The following is a 16,328-nucleotide window of genomic DNA, read 5'->3' on the forward strand; positions in this document are numbered from 1 at the left end:
GGGTGGATGGACGCATGGACGGTTACACAGACGTACGCAGGAAGGGACGGAAGCAAGAACGAATGGACGGACGAATGCTTCGCCCCACTCCCCATCATTCAGTCCGTGGATATGCTGCCATTTTTTTTTCGTATTCACGAGAGAGTGCACCAAATCCAGTTTTTTTTTCTTTATATACTCATCGCACACTGAACTTGCTTGAGCTGTTTGAGTACAAAAAAATTGACAGCATATCCACGAGGTGAATGATGACGAGTGGGGCGAAACACAGACGGGCGCACGGACGCATGGACGGACGGACGAATGGACAGACGCACGTATGCATGAACAGGTGGATGGACGCATGGACGCACAAACGGACGGACACACGGCTGGACGCTCGTAAGCACAGATGGACTGATGGACGCTTCGTTCCACTTATCACCATTCACTTCGTAAGTATGCTGTGACACCGTGTTTATTGACATGCAATGCAATGCAACTAGCTCCTATGACTACGATGGCACGGGACATACGACGCACGGCGTAAAAGGCTTCGCCCCTAATAGCTCGTACAAGACGTCACACCAGTCTTAACATACTTATAAAGGTATGGTTGGGGATTATGCAAGCAATCCTATATTATCGTCTTTCAAATGCCACGTGCTTGCGGTAACAAAGATGATATTATACTCTGTATTGGCTTTTAATCCAAATTAGATGCTCGAATGTTCTCATGCGGCAGTCATAATGCCTCTGTTGATAATTTGACTCCTCTCTATACCAAAAGAGTGCAGAAATGTAACCCCTGTGTGAGTATTCCAAGTTGGCACATTCCCAACGTCACAAATTAGGCTATATTCTATTTTTTATGCTTTTCCCGCAACCCTCTCACCTCGCTGGTCACGGACTGTACCATGTAGTATAGCGCGACGTCGCACACAAAGGTGATGAGGATGTCGATGGCATTCCAAATTAGGAATACCTTGAAACAGTTCTGGTTCCCCTGAAAATGTTCGAGATTAGGATTAGGGAAGCTTCATCAACACATGGTAATTCCGGCAGAATATGAGTACTGCGTGCGCTTTGGGGGCTGTATTTTCTTGCACATATCTTGTCGCAGACGTGCGCAGGGTTGTCTATTAAAAGGGGGAGGCGGGGGCAGGGGTGACCTTTACCATAGCCCAACCACCATACTGCTCTTTCCGACCCCCTCTCGCCGAAGCTTTTCCGAGCAGTACGTAATTAAAAGATTGGGCATTAAGTGGAATGCAAGGACACGTGATTCAGCATTTGGTATTCCCCAATTTTCGTTAGTGCAGGTACATGAAAGAGTTCATCGTACAAGGTCCTTTAAAAATATCGCATTGAAAATAACTAAAACAAATCTCATTCCTTCGTCTGTGTGTTCTGTATGCTTTTTCACATCAACACTAGAAGGTGCTCTGGTTGTTTGGCAACATTTACCGGTTTCGAAAGCAGGCAGTGGCTCGCTGGCAGACACCACTTACACTCATTCTGATTACAGCGCTTGAACGGGGACCATTCTGAAAGCGAGTCGAGAGACATTACCGTGCATTGGAAGCAGATGAAGACCACATCGGAGATGCAGCTGAGTGTTGAGGAGAATATCATTACGTACAGCACGGCGGCGAGAACTGCGAGACCTGCGAAGAGTGTGCAAGTTACAAACCGGTTGCGCATTACGTGGTATACATTATACCAATGCCAATTTGATTGATTTCACAAAAGCAATTGACCACGTGCCCCATAACCACCTACTATTCAACATGAGGCTGATTAACATTGATGAAAGAGTACTCAACTTGGTCGAGGAGTATACTTAAGCAACCGACGGCAAGCCGTTGTGATTAACAATGTTCATTCATTACTGCAATCTGTTATCTTCGGAGTGTCCAAAGGTTCTCCTTTAGGGCCGACCCTATTTTATTTTTTTTACATAAACGATATTCATCAAGCTATACACTCACAAGTCCAGCTATATGCGGATGACTGCATTTTGTACCGACCAATAAGATGTAAGGATGACTGTGCTAAGCTTCAAGAAGACTTGTATATGTTTGAAATATGGTGTTTGCAATGGCAAATGAGCGTAAACGCTACAAAAGCTAAGCTCATGAGATTTACCACTTCCAGCCACATTACAGAGAACACTTACATTCTTAATTGTAAAGCCTTTGAAAGCACAGCATCGTTTAAATATATAGGTATTCATTTCTGCACAAATTTGTCTTGACAAAATCATGTGGATTTTGTTGTTTGGGCGGCATGCAAATCACTTGGACTCTTATGTCGTACGCTCCATCAGGCTGACATTAGTAGCAAACTTCTTGTATACACTACCATACTTCACCCGAAACTTGAGTCATTTATATGGAACCCGCACCACAAGTATCTTAATAACAAATTGGAATCTTTGCAAAACAAGGCAGCTAGTTTTATCACTGGTAGTTATTCACGGAAATCAAGCATCACAAAAGTATGACCTAGGTCTCACCACCTTGCAGACTAGAAGAAAAAACATGCCTCTTGGCCTTTTTTCATTAGCTGTTTTCATTAACGCACATTCGCTCAAGCAAACATCTTACACGCCAAAAAAATTTTTCCGCTAATCAATCACAAACTGAAGGTTGAACAAATTTTTGCACGCATTAACATTTTACAGTTTTCATGGCTACATCTAGCCATCTCATAATGGAATCATCTCCAAAGTAACATAGATGAAATAGCTGACCACGTATTATTTAGAAACGTGTTAAATGATGCGTTCGAGAAAGTAACATCTTACCCTTTAAGTACTAGCGATTATTTTTAACACAGAAAATTTCTTTCCTATTTTTGTTGTCGCGATGCCTGTATATGCATCACAAATAATGTGTGTTTATTTCTTGTATAACGAAGGAAATGCAGTACGATGATATCAGTTGAGAAGAATTCTACTACTAAAAACTTCTATTTTTTCTTCAATGTTTTCTTTTTTCTTCCCTTACCCGTATTTGTTTCTGTTACAATTTTTTTCGATTTTCATATGAATTGTTATGCTCTCCCCTATGTAATGCCCACGTTGGGCTTTTAGGGTAAATAAATGAAAAGAAAAATAAAGTGTCTGTTTGTAAAGGAGCGCTAAAACAAACACGGGACAGAGGCGTATGCAAAACGTATTGGTCGCCTTTGTTCATCGACTTTATTGCCATTACCGATCAGGCGTTATGAAGATACATTTTCAAACGTTCTTTGGCGGAATCTCAATTTCATGGGCCTCCACAGGCTTCGCCTTCAAGAAAGGAGGGGGGGGGGTAAAGATTTATTGCAGTGCCCCCTCCCTGGTATATTTCAATGTATTGGGCTGGCTTCGCGCCCCAACCTTCCCCTTTTAGTTAACTATGTGGGAGGAGGGTGGGGGGGCTTTTGGCTCTTATGTCGTAGGCGTTAAACGGTATGTTACGTGTTCGGAGAAATTTATTCTCACAGACAGTGGACGTAAATAACATTTAAACAGAAAGCTTCCTCAAAACACAGTGGACACAGGCACCCATACATTTTGTTACGAAAAGATATGTATACATATGTACAGTCGGCAAAAATTTGAACTATGTTGTGCAGTGGCAACTTTTTTGTCTGTCAGCGCCATCATATGGAACGAAGTTACAGAAACTTCTTTCGCGGACATGTGCTTTATGGAGTCTCACCATTTTCAAAACTTGATTCGGTCGTATGCTAAAGATACACAGAAAGAGCTGCCACTCAGGCACGAAAGCTAAAGATTTGGCCCACTGTACATTAGATACTAAACTAAAAACACGAATAAACGCTATTCGTACCAGATTATGATGAATATGACCTTGGCCGTAAGAATCAAGCGAGAACAATCACGAAATATTTGTTTTGGGGTCCTTTAATAGCTCACCTCCAGCGCGGAGGCGTTTACGAACGATGTGAGAAATAAATTGCCGGATACTGGCCGAGACAAAATGGAGTAGCTGCAAGGTTCGAGCTAGGTAACCTTTATTTTGCAATAATTGATAATTGCGTTTTGAAGAAATTTCGGGTCTCCGATGCCCTCTACACCATTGGCTAGCTGTCATTTTATGCTGGCCATTCTACCACGCAAGGGCGTTCAACGAGGAGTTTTTGTTACCCGTGGCCTCCGACATTGTTTAAAAATCTTGAAGGCCACGTGTTGTCGCTTGAGAAGCTATGTGCGTTAGCTCTTAAGCGTCAGATGGCACCCCAAGCTACACTCTCTACATTTCTTGTGGGTGCAATGCAGTGAAGGGCGTTTGCGGATCAACAAGAAGATATACAGTCAACTTTGTACACATAAATCATCTTAGAATTTGCATTGCACTGCTTTAAACTTTTCATCCCAATGTACCTCAACTGCATTGCTTGTCGTAATCATGTGAATTTGCGTTGCGCTCCTGTCAGCTTTCAATTTTTCTCGACATAAATTGCATTCCGAAGATAGCTAATAAAGAACTTAAGTTAGCATATTTGAGTCGACAATTTCCCTTTATTTTATAGTAGATAGCAAAAAGTAATTCTGCATTGCGCCTTTGCAGATTTGCTTCTCATTGCACTTTTACTACATTGAATGGTGTAACATTAAAATTTATTTATTTATTTATTTATTTATTTATTTATGCCGGATTTTATCGCGTGATATCTGAGTTTCTTTTCTCATGTTATAGTACGAAAAATACGTGGATAATATCGTCGTCTGAAAATGTGATATTAGTGTCACTTTTAACACATACCAAAGCACCTATTTCTTAGAAAAAAAAGGAATGCTCGATACATGTTATTGTATCAATAATTGATCTGTCGAACTATTGGGTGACCCATCGAATCGCACTCTACCAGGCCAAGCATTCGTGGTAGGATTTCTCACGTCATTAGTGTCAATGAGTAAAAGTATCAAATTCCTGTGTTCATGTTGGCTTTGTTTAAACATGATACCATATTGATGTATTTTTTTTTCATGATGTTCTCGGAGTCTACAGGTACTAACATGATAACCCATGTCAGGAAATGTTGCACTCAGGATGATACAATACTACTAAGAAAAAAAAAGCTTGCAAATTGCGAAAGAGCCTCGAATTCATCTGATACTGTAATTGTGACTCAGAAGCAAACTTGCACTATTCTATAAGCCATGAAAACATTTCTCCTCAAAATCAATGCGGTGCTTGTGCGCAGCACTTTGGCAAATCTGTCCTCGATAATAAGTTCTCGATTGTCGTTTAAATTAGACGTGCATGGTCGAATCAAGCTCTTCCCACGTTTGCAGTAAACGGACCCGGTAAATTTATGTCCACTTTCACGGTCAAGATAATATAATGCCCGAGCAGTAACTGTTATGGCACTGTCCAGAACTACAAGAAAGCCAGATAACGTAACAAGATCGATGGTTTATTGAGCACCTTGTATTTACACTAAGCGCATGTGACGTTGCATTGACGTGCCTTGATAACACTGCATCGCGCTGACACATTAGTAACAACAATGAAAATAATACTTGAATAAGTTTTTTTAATACGAAAATATTTCCTTGCTCAACCTTTTAGAAATAGTTGCTCTAACTCCCGATTAAAAATTGCCCCGGATCCCTGCTGTGTTCCTAATTAATAGAAACGAATATTAGTGCTTACCACTAACGGTTTTCGCCGACTCACTGGCTAGGCTGACCCTCAGCCGGTTACCTTGGGCGAGCGACTGAGAATTCTCGAGCACCGAGAAGCAATTGAAACACTGAAGGAAGAAAGGAAGTAATCGTATAAGTAACAGAAATATTAAGAAGAAACTTCGCATCATTGAACATTCTCATTACTAAATTAGAGAAGTTACCGACGCTAGGGGATGATCCTGTCGTAAATGTGGTCATCAATACCTAGCTTTGTATCAAATGTTGAAAAACCTGGAATTGGGTCATTCGAAATGCTGCAACCACGCAAAACCTTGATAAGGTATGAATCCGTCCGTGCATCAGCACTTCATGAATGGAACTTTCAAGCGAAGAACTTGAATTCTTGAGACACGCGTGCCAACGCAGGCATCAAGATGGTGCAACGTAGCTCTTGTTAATTATGCCTCGGCGCATGCTCGTGCACACACACACACACACACACACACACACACACACACACACACACACACACACACACACACACACACACACACACACGCACACGCACACGCACACGCACACACGCACACACACAAACGCCCGCACGAACTACCTAAAGTATGGTTTCAATACCCCTCCCCTTCCTGAAAAAAATTCTGTCTACGCTACGCTACTGCCTCGGCATGATTGTTCAATATGGTCCACGCGCATGCGTGGGCTAGAAGGCTATATACATGCAAGGTTTGCTTCGATTAAAACTTTTGTTGGAAGTCGGCGTCCGTCCTGCCGACTATATTTTCCTGTCACAGTTCCGTGTGCTGGAGCTTCATTACGCATAAGAAAACATCCCCGTATTCACTACGGTAAAAACAAAAATGCTGTGAAACTTAGCGGGCTTCCGCGTCAGAAATCTAACACCTTCTAAAGAATGAAGTGAAAGCAAAAAAAAAAAACTGAACAAGGTAGTATCTTTCCTTTACGAGTAATACTTGAACCGGGAATATCGCTGGAGGTATACCGTTTCGATAAGTGGGCTTGCTTGTTCTTCGTTGCAGCTTTCATCAAACTGTCAGTCACATTTCAGATTTAGCAGCTTCTAAACAACGCTAAGTCAAACACATGAACCTGCTGCAACTGCATTCATCGAACAAAACGTTTCGGCTTCGGCCATATTAGATAATCGTCAATCCTGCCAGTAGCAAAGCAAGGCCTACTCCTTCATTTGCATTCCTTCAATTTTACCTTTTTTTATTCTTGTTTCAGTGTAGATGCGCGCATGTTTGGGCCTGTAATTTTTTATTTATCAACTAATCTCGTTTTCGTTGCTTCTACGATGACTTGTCTGTTTCTGATTTTGATTTCCCTGTCAGACCAGTTCCCGAGCAAGTGTACAAGATGGCGGCTGTCGTTAACCACGATTACCCTTGTCACGAGCAACTTCAGTCATAGATCACTATAGTCCCGAAAGATATCACTGTCACGGGGCCATGCAATGGAGCTGGTTAGCAGTGCTTGGTACATAAAAAAGGTGGGAAGCTACTTACAAAACAGAAGACTACGATCAAGTTGAGGGCCAGTGCCCTGGACATCAGGACACAGAGCCGCACACGCTCACGCACTTGCAAGGCAAATCACTGCCCAAGCCCGTTCGAATACTCAACGTTGCTTCTTCTTCTTCTTCTTCGTGTATGCGTAACAAAGACGAAACAATCGAACATTATTTTTATCATGCAACCGCGTCAATTTATCAAAGAAAAAACATTCTCAAAGTGGTGTTTCATTGAAATAAATTGGATTTTGTCATTTAAAATGTGCTATCCTTGGAAGCCCCTTCACTAGGTCATCGTCACCGGGATCTCCATCCTGTGGTCGGAAAAAAAATTATTGAATCGGGATGGTGTAATGAATTAATTCTGAATATTTACAGTTCATTAGTCCTACATTTCACATGTAAGCACATTTATCTCTAAATTATTTGTTTCCAGGCCACTCCCCCAGAGTGGGTGTTAGCTATACATATTGTCTATATTCCTCCTCCTCCTCCTCCTCCTCCTCCTCCTCCTCCTCCTCCTCATCATCATCATCATCATCATCATCATCATCATCTATAGATGTAGATTCTAAAGTTTATGGCTCACACACAGCCTGGTGGATCAACAAAGAATCGGGTAACTAATATAAAATATTTTTAAAAAACAGACAAGAGAATCATGTGTTATTTAATTTAATGAAATCGTTTTTTAGAAATATTTTTGAAAAAAAGTTGGGACGAATCAATTTTTAGCGAGTAGAAAATAATATAATAATATAAAAAAGGTCCAGTTTAGATGAATGTGAAGTTTTGCATCTCTGGTTATTGGGTTTTAAATTGGCTGTGCTATGAAATCTCGAATGGCCTCGCGCATACTTTCACGTCGCTGTGCCCAAAGGTTGGTGCATCCAGGGATAGTAAAATGGAATTTGTCGCATCTAAATGAATGACGCAAAACGCTGTTTCAAGAGATCGTTTTTTTCTTTAGTTCAGAAAAGCTTCAACAAGAGATCACAATGTGTCCTACTGTTCCATTTTCTTGAGAATCAGATCAGAACAGGGATGGTGCCAAACCAGTTCCATATACACAGAAATTCAATGATGTTATACTACAACGTGGGCTAGTAACCATAATATTAAAATATCTAGTATGGCATGACGTACGTTTAAACCGTCAATAGCTGATTAAAATCCAGGAAATTTCTTACAGATGAAATAGCGAATTCTGGCATCATCGTTTGTCTCCGAAATCTATAGCCACGATGCAGAGAGAATCTGCTGTTGTCTTTGCTGACAAAGTCCTGTATTTTTTTGCCTCGCGCTGTAATTGTGGCACATTAAGATTTCAATTGGACTCAGAAGTACAAGGCCTTAAAGAATTCATTTCGGCAACCAGGTGCGACTCTAACATCATGGATAATTCTCTTGATTGGGGTGTTGTCACTTATACATTCAGTCGGAGAGATGCCGTTTGAAACGTTACTAAGGACACTAAAAAGCACCTTGTCAAATTTCGAAGAATTTGTTTTATAATATGTTGAGAATACTTTGTTATCTTGTCTCAAATATCATGAAATCTTGCATTTTGTTTACACATTTGTTTTTGCAACTGAACTGTTCCAGATTATCCCTGATCACTAACTCAATAAAGGCATTGGTGACCGCTACTTGAACAGTGAAAAAAGCTTGAAGCCCCATTGGCTTAAAGCCTGTAGGGGCTTTATGCCAATGATTATAGCACAGGAAAGAAGAACAATCCTCACAATCATTGTAATCTTCCTCTGTCTACACCAGCATTTGTGCTTTCTTGCTCAACATGCCAAAGTTCGCTTCGAATATCTCTTTTTACTCCACTTCATTTTAAAAACTAGCAGATTCCGCAAGTGAGATCATTGAAATATTCAAGCATTTCTTAGGTTGATAATTTAAGGTGGCAACAGTAAATAAATCAGATTCGCAAAGTAGAGCGCACCATCGAACAGTTGCACCGTTTCTGTAACGAAAATTCAGGGATGCGCAGAGAAATTTCACTTCAAATAAAAACGAATGCAGATCAATTCAAGGATGCTAACTCCCGGAAACTACAAACGTATAGTTTTAGAAAAACGACCTATTACAGTGAGAGAATTCGGACGAACTATGGCAGGCAAAAGTTAGCACACCTCATTCCTTCATTTGTAAATTCAAGCAGCATGGTTATCAGCATAGTGAACGAAAGTCGTTCAACAACAGTTAAAAAAAAGATACACGCTTATCTACTCTCGTTTCAGGCATGACATGTCTGTTTTGTTCTTCTGTGTACAATTGCGCATCTCGTGTACTGTCAAGATATTGAAATTCCGCGCTTAGATATAGAAATTCCGCGTCACTTTCGCGTCCCCAGGAAAGGAGAAAAATGTATAAGTATGCCATCTATCACGCTAAGTGATGCGGTCTTGAAATACCTAAGCGCCACGAAGACATGTTGATACAAAGATTATCTGTTTTCTGTTCTGTTTTTTTTTACTTCACCTTTTTACTTGCAAGTTATTTTTTCTTAATACATTTCTGTTGAGAGTGCGCACCAGTGTTGTGCACCTTGCTTTTTATAGTCCTCGTCTCACAGTGCACAGCTGAAATCAAGGTTAACTAGCTTGTTTTTCGGAAGACAAACGCACTCCGCTTCAGGTAGCTGCTATGCTTCTTTGGGTTTTCACTGGTATTCACATGACATCATATCAGTGTTGTCTTTGCGGACTATAAGAAAAGGGTTTTCTTTTCATTACACTAAAGAGCCCAAGTTTTTAAAATTTTGTCCTGTCGAAGTGCTCATATGTTCTCAATTTTATCCGGACTGTCGTGAAATTCATGGTCAGACCAGTGCTAATTGGCAAAGAAGTACACATTACCTGTAGGATGGCAGACTGGGCTAGTACGCTGAATTATGCGCAGTGCTTTAACCGCAGCGCAAAAAGGGCGAGGCCAAATAAGCATCGTTTCTGTCTCCTTCTTTCTTGACCTCGTCCTTAGAGCTGTTAAAACGCCATGCATGTTACCAGGTTCGTGCTTTTAACTTCCGGTGTATTCCCCACCAAAAATATTGTGAGGATATTACCGCGGTTGTATAGTATTGCGAATCTTAACCTCTTCCCCATAGGTAAGTTAATTTTCACGTCATTGGTGGAACTTGTTTAAACAATTACTTAAACAAACAAGCCAGCGAGCACACTTTGTGACCATATAAATATACGTATTCTGACTAGAGGTGAAACTAATAAACGCAATCAGAAGAGGCGCCCCCGTGAATGCCGCTCACTTAATGCGGCAAAGTTTTAGAAGACATGCGTGTAGAAACGAGCGTTTCGTCGGCCGTGACGAAGAACTTGGTAGAGATGCTCGGCTCTTCGGACTCGGTCGACGCTTTGTCGGCCGTGTGCCTGGTGACGTCGGACCTTCTCGCGTGTCTCTGCACGTCGCAGTGCGCGCTGCTCTTCTCCGGGGCAGTCGCGCGCGAAGGCGTACGTTTCTTGGACCCGGCTCCGACGCCTTGTCCGGGAGCTGCCGGTCTACAAGACGTCGACGTGCCGCTGCCGCCAGCCTGCTCGCCAGGCTTGATGGTCTCGTGGTTCGCATCAAGGCTGCCAAGCAAGCCTAGGGAACACCAACAAGACGGAAGAACATAAATCTGTGCTAGTCAGTAAGTATTCGATATAAAAAAAATGAGATACAGGGTATGCAGATACGGACACTACAAGGAAGTCGGGACACCACGAACGCCTTGTGGTGTCCCGACAACGCCTTGTTTGAACAAGACGTGCTTCTCTGGAAACAATCAAGACAGGCTATACAACATAACAAGGTAAAAATTGGTATTTTCGCCCCATTAACGTGGCGATGTGCACGATATCGAAAATATTTGCTGATAGCGCGCGATCGTGGACTTGTTGGTACATGATTAAAAAATTGAAATAATGGAGAAAGATCACCAACTTCCCTCAAGTTTATTCAGGGAAAACACCCACAATATAAAAGAAGTCTTATAACATGCGCAAGCACCCCCCCCCCCAAAGAAAAAAAAACTTACAGTACATTCGAAAAGAATGATCAAAGATACAAGTGGCAGGAACAATTAAGGGTGTGAAGCGCTTTGTCTTTAAAGCTTTTCATATGACGCGTACGAAGTATGCTTGTGTATGCGTTTTGTTTCAGTTCATATAACTATATAGGATGTTCAACCAACAAACCCACTACCCTATACCACTATTTTATGATAATGCCGTGAAACTTGTTTCGGTGTTTTGATGTTTGTTTACGCAAATAAGGAGCTGATGAGCGGCATCTCACAACTTTCTAAGGAACGTGTCTTTGTAGATTAAACATCTTTGTCCATAAACCTTGTGCAGTAAGACGTAATAGTATATTGTCGCGACCACCAACAAGCGAAGCTAAGAGCTGAAACGATCACCCTTTTTATTCAAAATAAATACAATCTAACGCCCTTTTTATTAAAGGAATACGCTGGTACTGTCAAAGCTCGTCGTTGCACAACTCCCTTCGTTGTCCGAGTCATTCACCGTAACGCTCCCAATATATCCGAGACGTAAGGAAGCAAATAGTTACATACGTAATTTCCCCACAGAAGTAGCTGCAGAGGAATTTGATTGTATAACATATGCGCCGGATTTCATGAAATTCGGTGGACAGCACTGTATCACGAGTGATATATCTCAAAGTATATACTATATCCGTCGCAGCGACGAATCGCTGAGCCCTCTATTCACTTCTGTCCATAGTAAACGAGAATTCACTTGTGTCCCTATAGCAACGCTAAACATGGACATGTACCATGGGTGTGTTGTATATGTACATGAGCAGCCACGTTGTCTACTGAAAAGGGCGCCAACAAAGCAAAACGGTGCCTATAAAATAGAAACAAAAAGTCAGTGAATTAGGCTCTCTTAACTAGCAACGTCTCCTCAAACGAATTTAACGTTTGTCTGTGTCATTGCTCATGTTTGAGGTCACTATATAGCCGCAGCCAGTGTGGCGCGACTCATATTGAGCGTGACTGCACCAAATGGCGCAAATGTGCACCCTGGTGTACCTTTGTCTTCGCGGGGTAAGCTTGGAGGCGACGGGGAGCGTTTGCACGAACGCCTTTGGGTGCTCGAAGACTCCTTCGGACTCGCTGGTCCGAGGCGCACTTCGGGGGCGGTTTTCGCCTTAGCGAATGGCGTAGCGGCGACGGATCGCGGCGTGCGAATCGCCTCGCCGGCGCAGCTGGCCTGCACCTCCGCGTGCGTTCGCTCCTGTATCGTGTGCAGCGTCGAGCTTCGCTGCGCGTACGCCGCCTTCCAGGCGGCGATCTGCGACGTGGACATGTGCGACGGGCTGCTACACTCGGAGTCTGCACTGCTGCCCGGCTCCAGAGGTGGCGTTTGATCGCTGTACTGCTTTATCATGATCAGCACCAGCACCTGCGCAGGAGTTAACCATCGTCGTAGACACTAATAAATAAATAAATAAACAAATAACAAAATAAATAAATAAATAAATAAATAAATAAATAAATAAATAAATAAATAAAAATCAGGGGTTTTATGCATCTAAACCAAGCTATTACGAAGACTGCTGATTTCGATCCTGCACGTGAGGAACTAACGTGCGCCCATGTTATGGAATTTCGCGCTCGTACACGAACACGAATTTTATGCGGGATTACCACCAGCTGTTTCACATCTGCATCAAGTAGGATTAGGTGGACGCAATCAGGTTCAAAACAAAAAGTTGCTGGAGTGGAAGCTCTCGCAATGCTTTGCCAGCAGTAGTGAAGCCAGCTTTTGCCCTTCAAAGATATCAGAAACACGTGCTATTTTCTGGTAGTGCTCATTTAGACATCAAGTACCTTTGACCTGCTAGTCTAAAAGCTACGTTATTTGTTAATTAACAGACGGTTGTTTCTGATCAAAGAACTAACATAGACAAGTATCGGCGACGGTGGTGGTGATGGTGGTGTTGCAGCAGGCGGGGTTAGCCTGGCCTGCATGGCCGGCAATTGTTCCGCCTGAGCATCTCCTGAATTTGGGAAATGTCACCACGTGTCAGACAGCCCAGTGTCTCGCAGGAAGACTAACAAAATTCGTTTCACGTTCATCTTAGTTGCCGCGGGTGCTTCAGGAAAGATGACGTCATCAACTGTCCGGTGCCTATGACAGCCTTTTCGCAAGGTGCGGATCATCGCTGCCCTTTGCACATCAAACTGTGGGCAAAGCCAAATGAAATGTTCAATATCCCCGATGTCACCACAGAAGGCACAGAACGGGGAAGCGTATCTCCCAGTCCTGAATGACCAGGCCGGGGTGTATGCGGAGCCGGTTCTTATGCGGTACAACAGCGTCGCTTCTTCACGAGAAAGTCCATGAATTACACATGCTTGGTGTGAAAACTTGTAGATCGCCTTGAAATGATTGCGTATCGCATCTTTGTTGTTCTGGTAAGCCTTGGGAATTCTTACTTTTGGAAACGATGCACGTGCTTCGCATGCAAGGGCATCAGCCTTTTCATTGCCCTCAATGTCAACGTCCATGGGATGGGATCCACTGAAACTTTATATTAAAACTCTTGCCATTTAGGTGTTTGATTAGTGCCAGTGGTTGCCTGGTGAACTTTTCTTGTGTTAGGCCCCGATGCAGTCTTTGTAGCGCCAATTTGGAGTCCATGAGCACTACAACATCTCGTGCAGAAAAAGATCGCAATTTTCGCAAAGCCGCCGTGATTGCAGCGCTTTCTACTGTTGTGGACGAAACCACGCGATCCAGGCGGCACGACCATGACACGCCAAGGCAGGGTATGCAGAAAGCCGCTGCGCAGCTATCCGTTCGTGTGCACACTGATCCGTCGGTGTACACTTGTAGGTGGCTGCGGTACATGGTGCTCAAGTGGCCCAGCGCAAGAAATTTTGCTTCCGCGGCTGGAATGGTGCGTTTCGCTGGTAGATTGGGTACGCTGAAGTTACACGCAGCATCCACAAAAGACCATGGCGGGTCTATAGGGCGCTGTTTAGGCAGTTTCAAGCGTAAATATTGAAATGTGTTTAGTGCCGCGTTGAAATGTGAGCCAGTTCTTGCTCTTAGCCGCCGGAGAAGCGCCGTGCCTGTGAAGTATCGGCGACTTCATCTCCAATAAAATTTGACTAGAGAGGATTACCAAGAAAAATCTAGTAAATGACGCACTTTCCGCACTATCCGACAGAAAAGGTTGCCTCGTTAAATTCGCTGCGCATGCGAGCAAAACGCTCCTTCCTCATCATGTTCATCTCTGGGTAGACGAAAATTTCCACTCCAGCAATTTTTCAGAGGTGCAGCTCCTTAAAGCGGCACCTGTTCGTCCTTCGTAGTAGTCGTAGTCGTAGTGTGTAACCAGTCTTAAGTTGTGCCGGTGGGAGGTTTCTCCTGTGCGTTGTTGAACAATAAAAAATTCGCAGCGTGCGCGTAAACTAAAAGCCGAATTCTCCTGTCTCTCATTCCCCATTAGTAGCCATTGGCATGTACATTGAGCACGATCTGACAAGAAAGGGTTGCTACGTTATACTCGCTGGGCCTAATCTCCTTGGTTTTAGAAAGGTTTAGCGAGCGTTGAACCTCAGTGCCATGAATACAGTGCACTATAGTTTATACCAAGAACTCGAAGTGGTTAAAGGCGGGAAGTAGATACGTTATACTCGCTGGGCGTAACCTCCTTGGTTATAGAAAGGTTTAGCGAGCATTGAGCCTCAGTGCTATGAATACAGTGAACTATATAGTATATACCATGAACTCGAAGTGGTTAAAGGCGGGAAGTATAGATACGAAGCGCAAGACGTAAGACAGTGTGCGTTGGTCTCCTCTCGTTCAGTCCTTGGGATGTCCGCTGCATGGCGGTGCATATATATCAGGAATATATGATGAAAAGATGCGAGATGGTGGTACTTGGAGTGTTGAATAGATGGACGAACGGACACACAGACGGATGCATGAACGGACGCCCGGATGGCTGCACGGTTACATGGACGGTCGCAGTGGCGGATGCATGGATGAACGCCGAGACGGACGCACAAATGGACGTGTGGACGCACGAACAGACGCACGCACGGACGGGCGGATGGATGCACGGACGGTCACACAGACGGACGCATAGACGGACGGAAGCAAGAACGAATGGACGGACGTATGCTTCACCCCACTCTCAATCATTCACGCCGTGGATATGCTGTCATTTTTTTTTTGAAAACTTCTTTGGGTGGAAGCTGTTGGTTAATTGCATAGAGTTTCCTAAAATTAACTTAAGGGGACTCTGGCGCTGCTATCGTTCAGCGACCATGGGAATGATGGGTAGTACACATATTTGCCTATTGCGGGTGGCGAATCGTACTTGAGGCTTCGTTTATTGCTAGTTACGGTTTCGTTTTAAAGAAAAGAACGAACTCTTTTGAACTTCGTGACCTGATTTAAAAAGGTAAGCTTTGAAGAAATAAGATAGCGAAGCACAACCGCTGAACATTTGCCGATTTTTGTTTCGTGAGAAAACAGCTCCAAGCCACACGAACACACACGGAGCCAGAGGCAGGCTAGAAGTATGAACATTAGACAAATGTGCGTACTACCCATCATTCCCATGCTCACTGAAGCGCCGTGCGTTGCAGCTCCCGCAGTCACTAGCGCCAGAGTTCCCTCTAGTGTATATTGGGAAACTCTATGGTAAATTGTGTCAGAAGACAATGGGGCGTCCACAGCAGCTGTGTGGACACAGACGCCAGCCATTCCAGACGGACGCCTGCTTTCGGAGCATTGCTGTGGATGCCCACGTAAAGCTGATCGATCAACGTATCGCGGATATTGAATGCATACGCATGAGTGCATGTTCTCAAGCAACACTCAAGCCCTTCTGTGGTTGCATCTGTTGCGGACCGGCGCAAGTATACAAAGAAATCGACAAGCAGTCGAGCGTGTATACGCTGTAGCAGTCACACTTCACGCACTCACTACAATGCTCAGAGGTCCAAGAAGCTAACAGGTCACAATTTCAAATCGCTCCCACTCTACCACATCTCCTATCCGCAAACACAAATGGTCCATACCAAGGCATATGCGAGTTATGAAAAAAAAGGCAGATCCCACGTACAGTGGGAATCGATGATAGGCGAAGCACGAATGA

At 43.4% G+C, this 16,328-nt stretch overlaps 1 protein-coding gene across 2 annotated transcripts; it reads right to left on the reverse strand.

The window, feature by feature from the left end:
- Window positions 1–659: 659 nt before the first annotated feature.
- Window positions 660–7,419, reverse strand: LOC142775520 (uncharacterized). 2 transcript variants are annotated; one of them, XM_075876963.1, is made up of 3 exons: window positions 5,652–5,950; window positions 1,552–1,646; window positions 660–985 (listed from the first exon to the last, which is right to left on the reverse strand). In XM_075876963.1, the coding sequence occupies exons 1-3, from the start codon at window positions 5,812–5,814 to the stop codon at window positions 842–844; spliced, it is 402 nt and encodes a 133-aa protein (XP_075733078.1). In that variant the 5' UTR covers window positions 5,815–5,950; the 3' UTR covers window positions 660–841. The 2 variants fall into 2 exon arrangements, with proteins under 2 accessions (XP_075733078.1, XP_075733081.1); XM_075876966.1 differs by lacking the exon at window positions 660–985 and adding an exon at window positions 7,171–7,419 and having other exon boundaries at window positions 1,252–1,646; window positions 5,652–5,751.
- Window positions 7,420–16,328: the final 8,909 nt, after the last annotated feature.

This window comes from Rhipicephalus microplus, chromosome 2 (assembly GCF_043290135.1).
Source record: "Rhipicephalus microplus isolate Deutch F79 chromosome 2, USDA_Rmic, whole genome shotgun sequence".
NCBI lineage: Eukaryota > Metazoa > Arthropoda > Arachnida > Ixodida > Ixodidae > Rhipicephalus > Rhipicephalus microplus.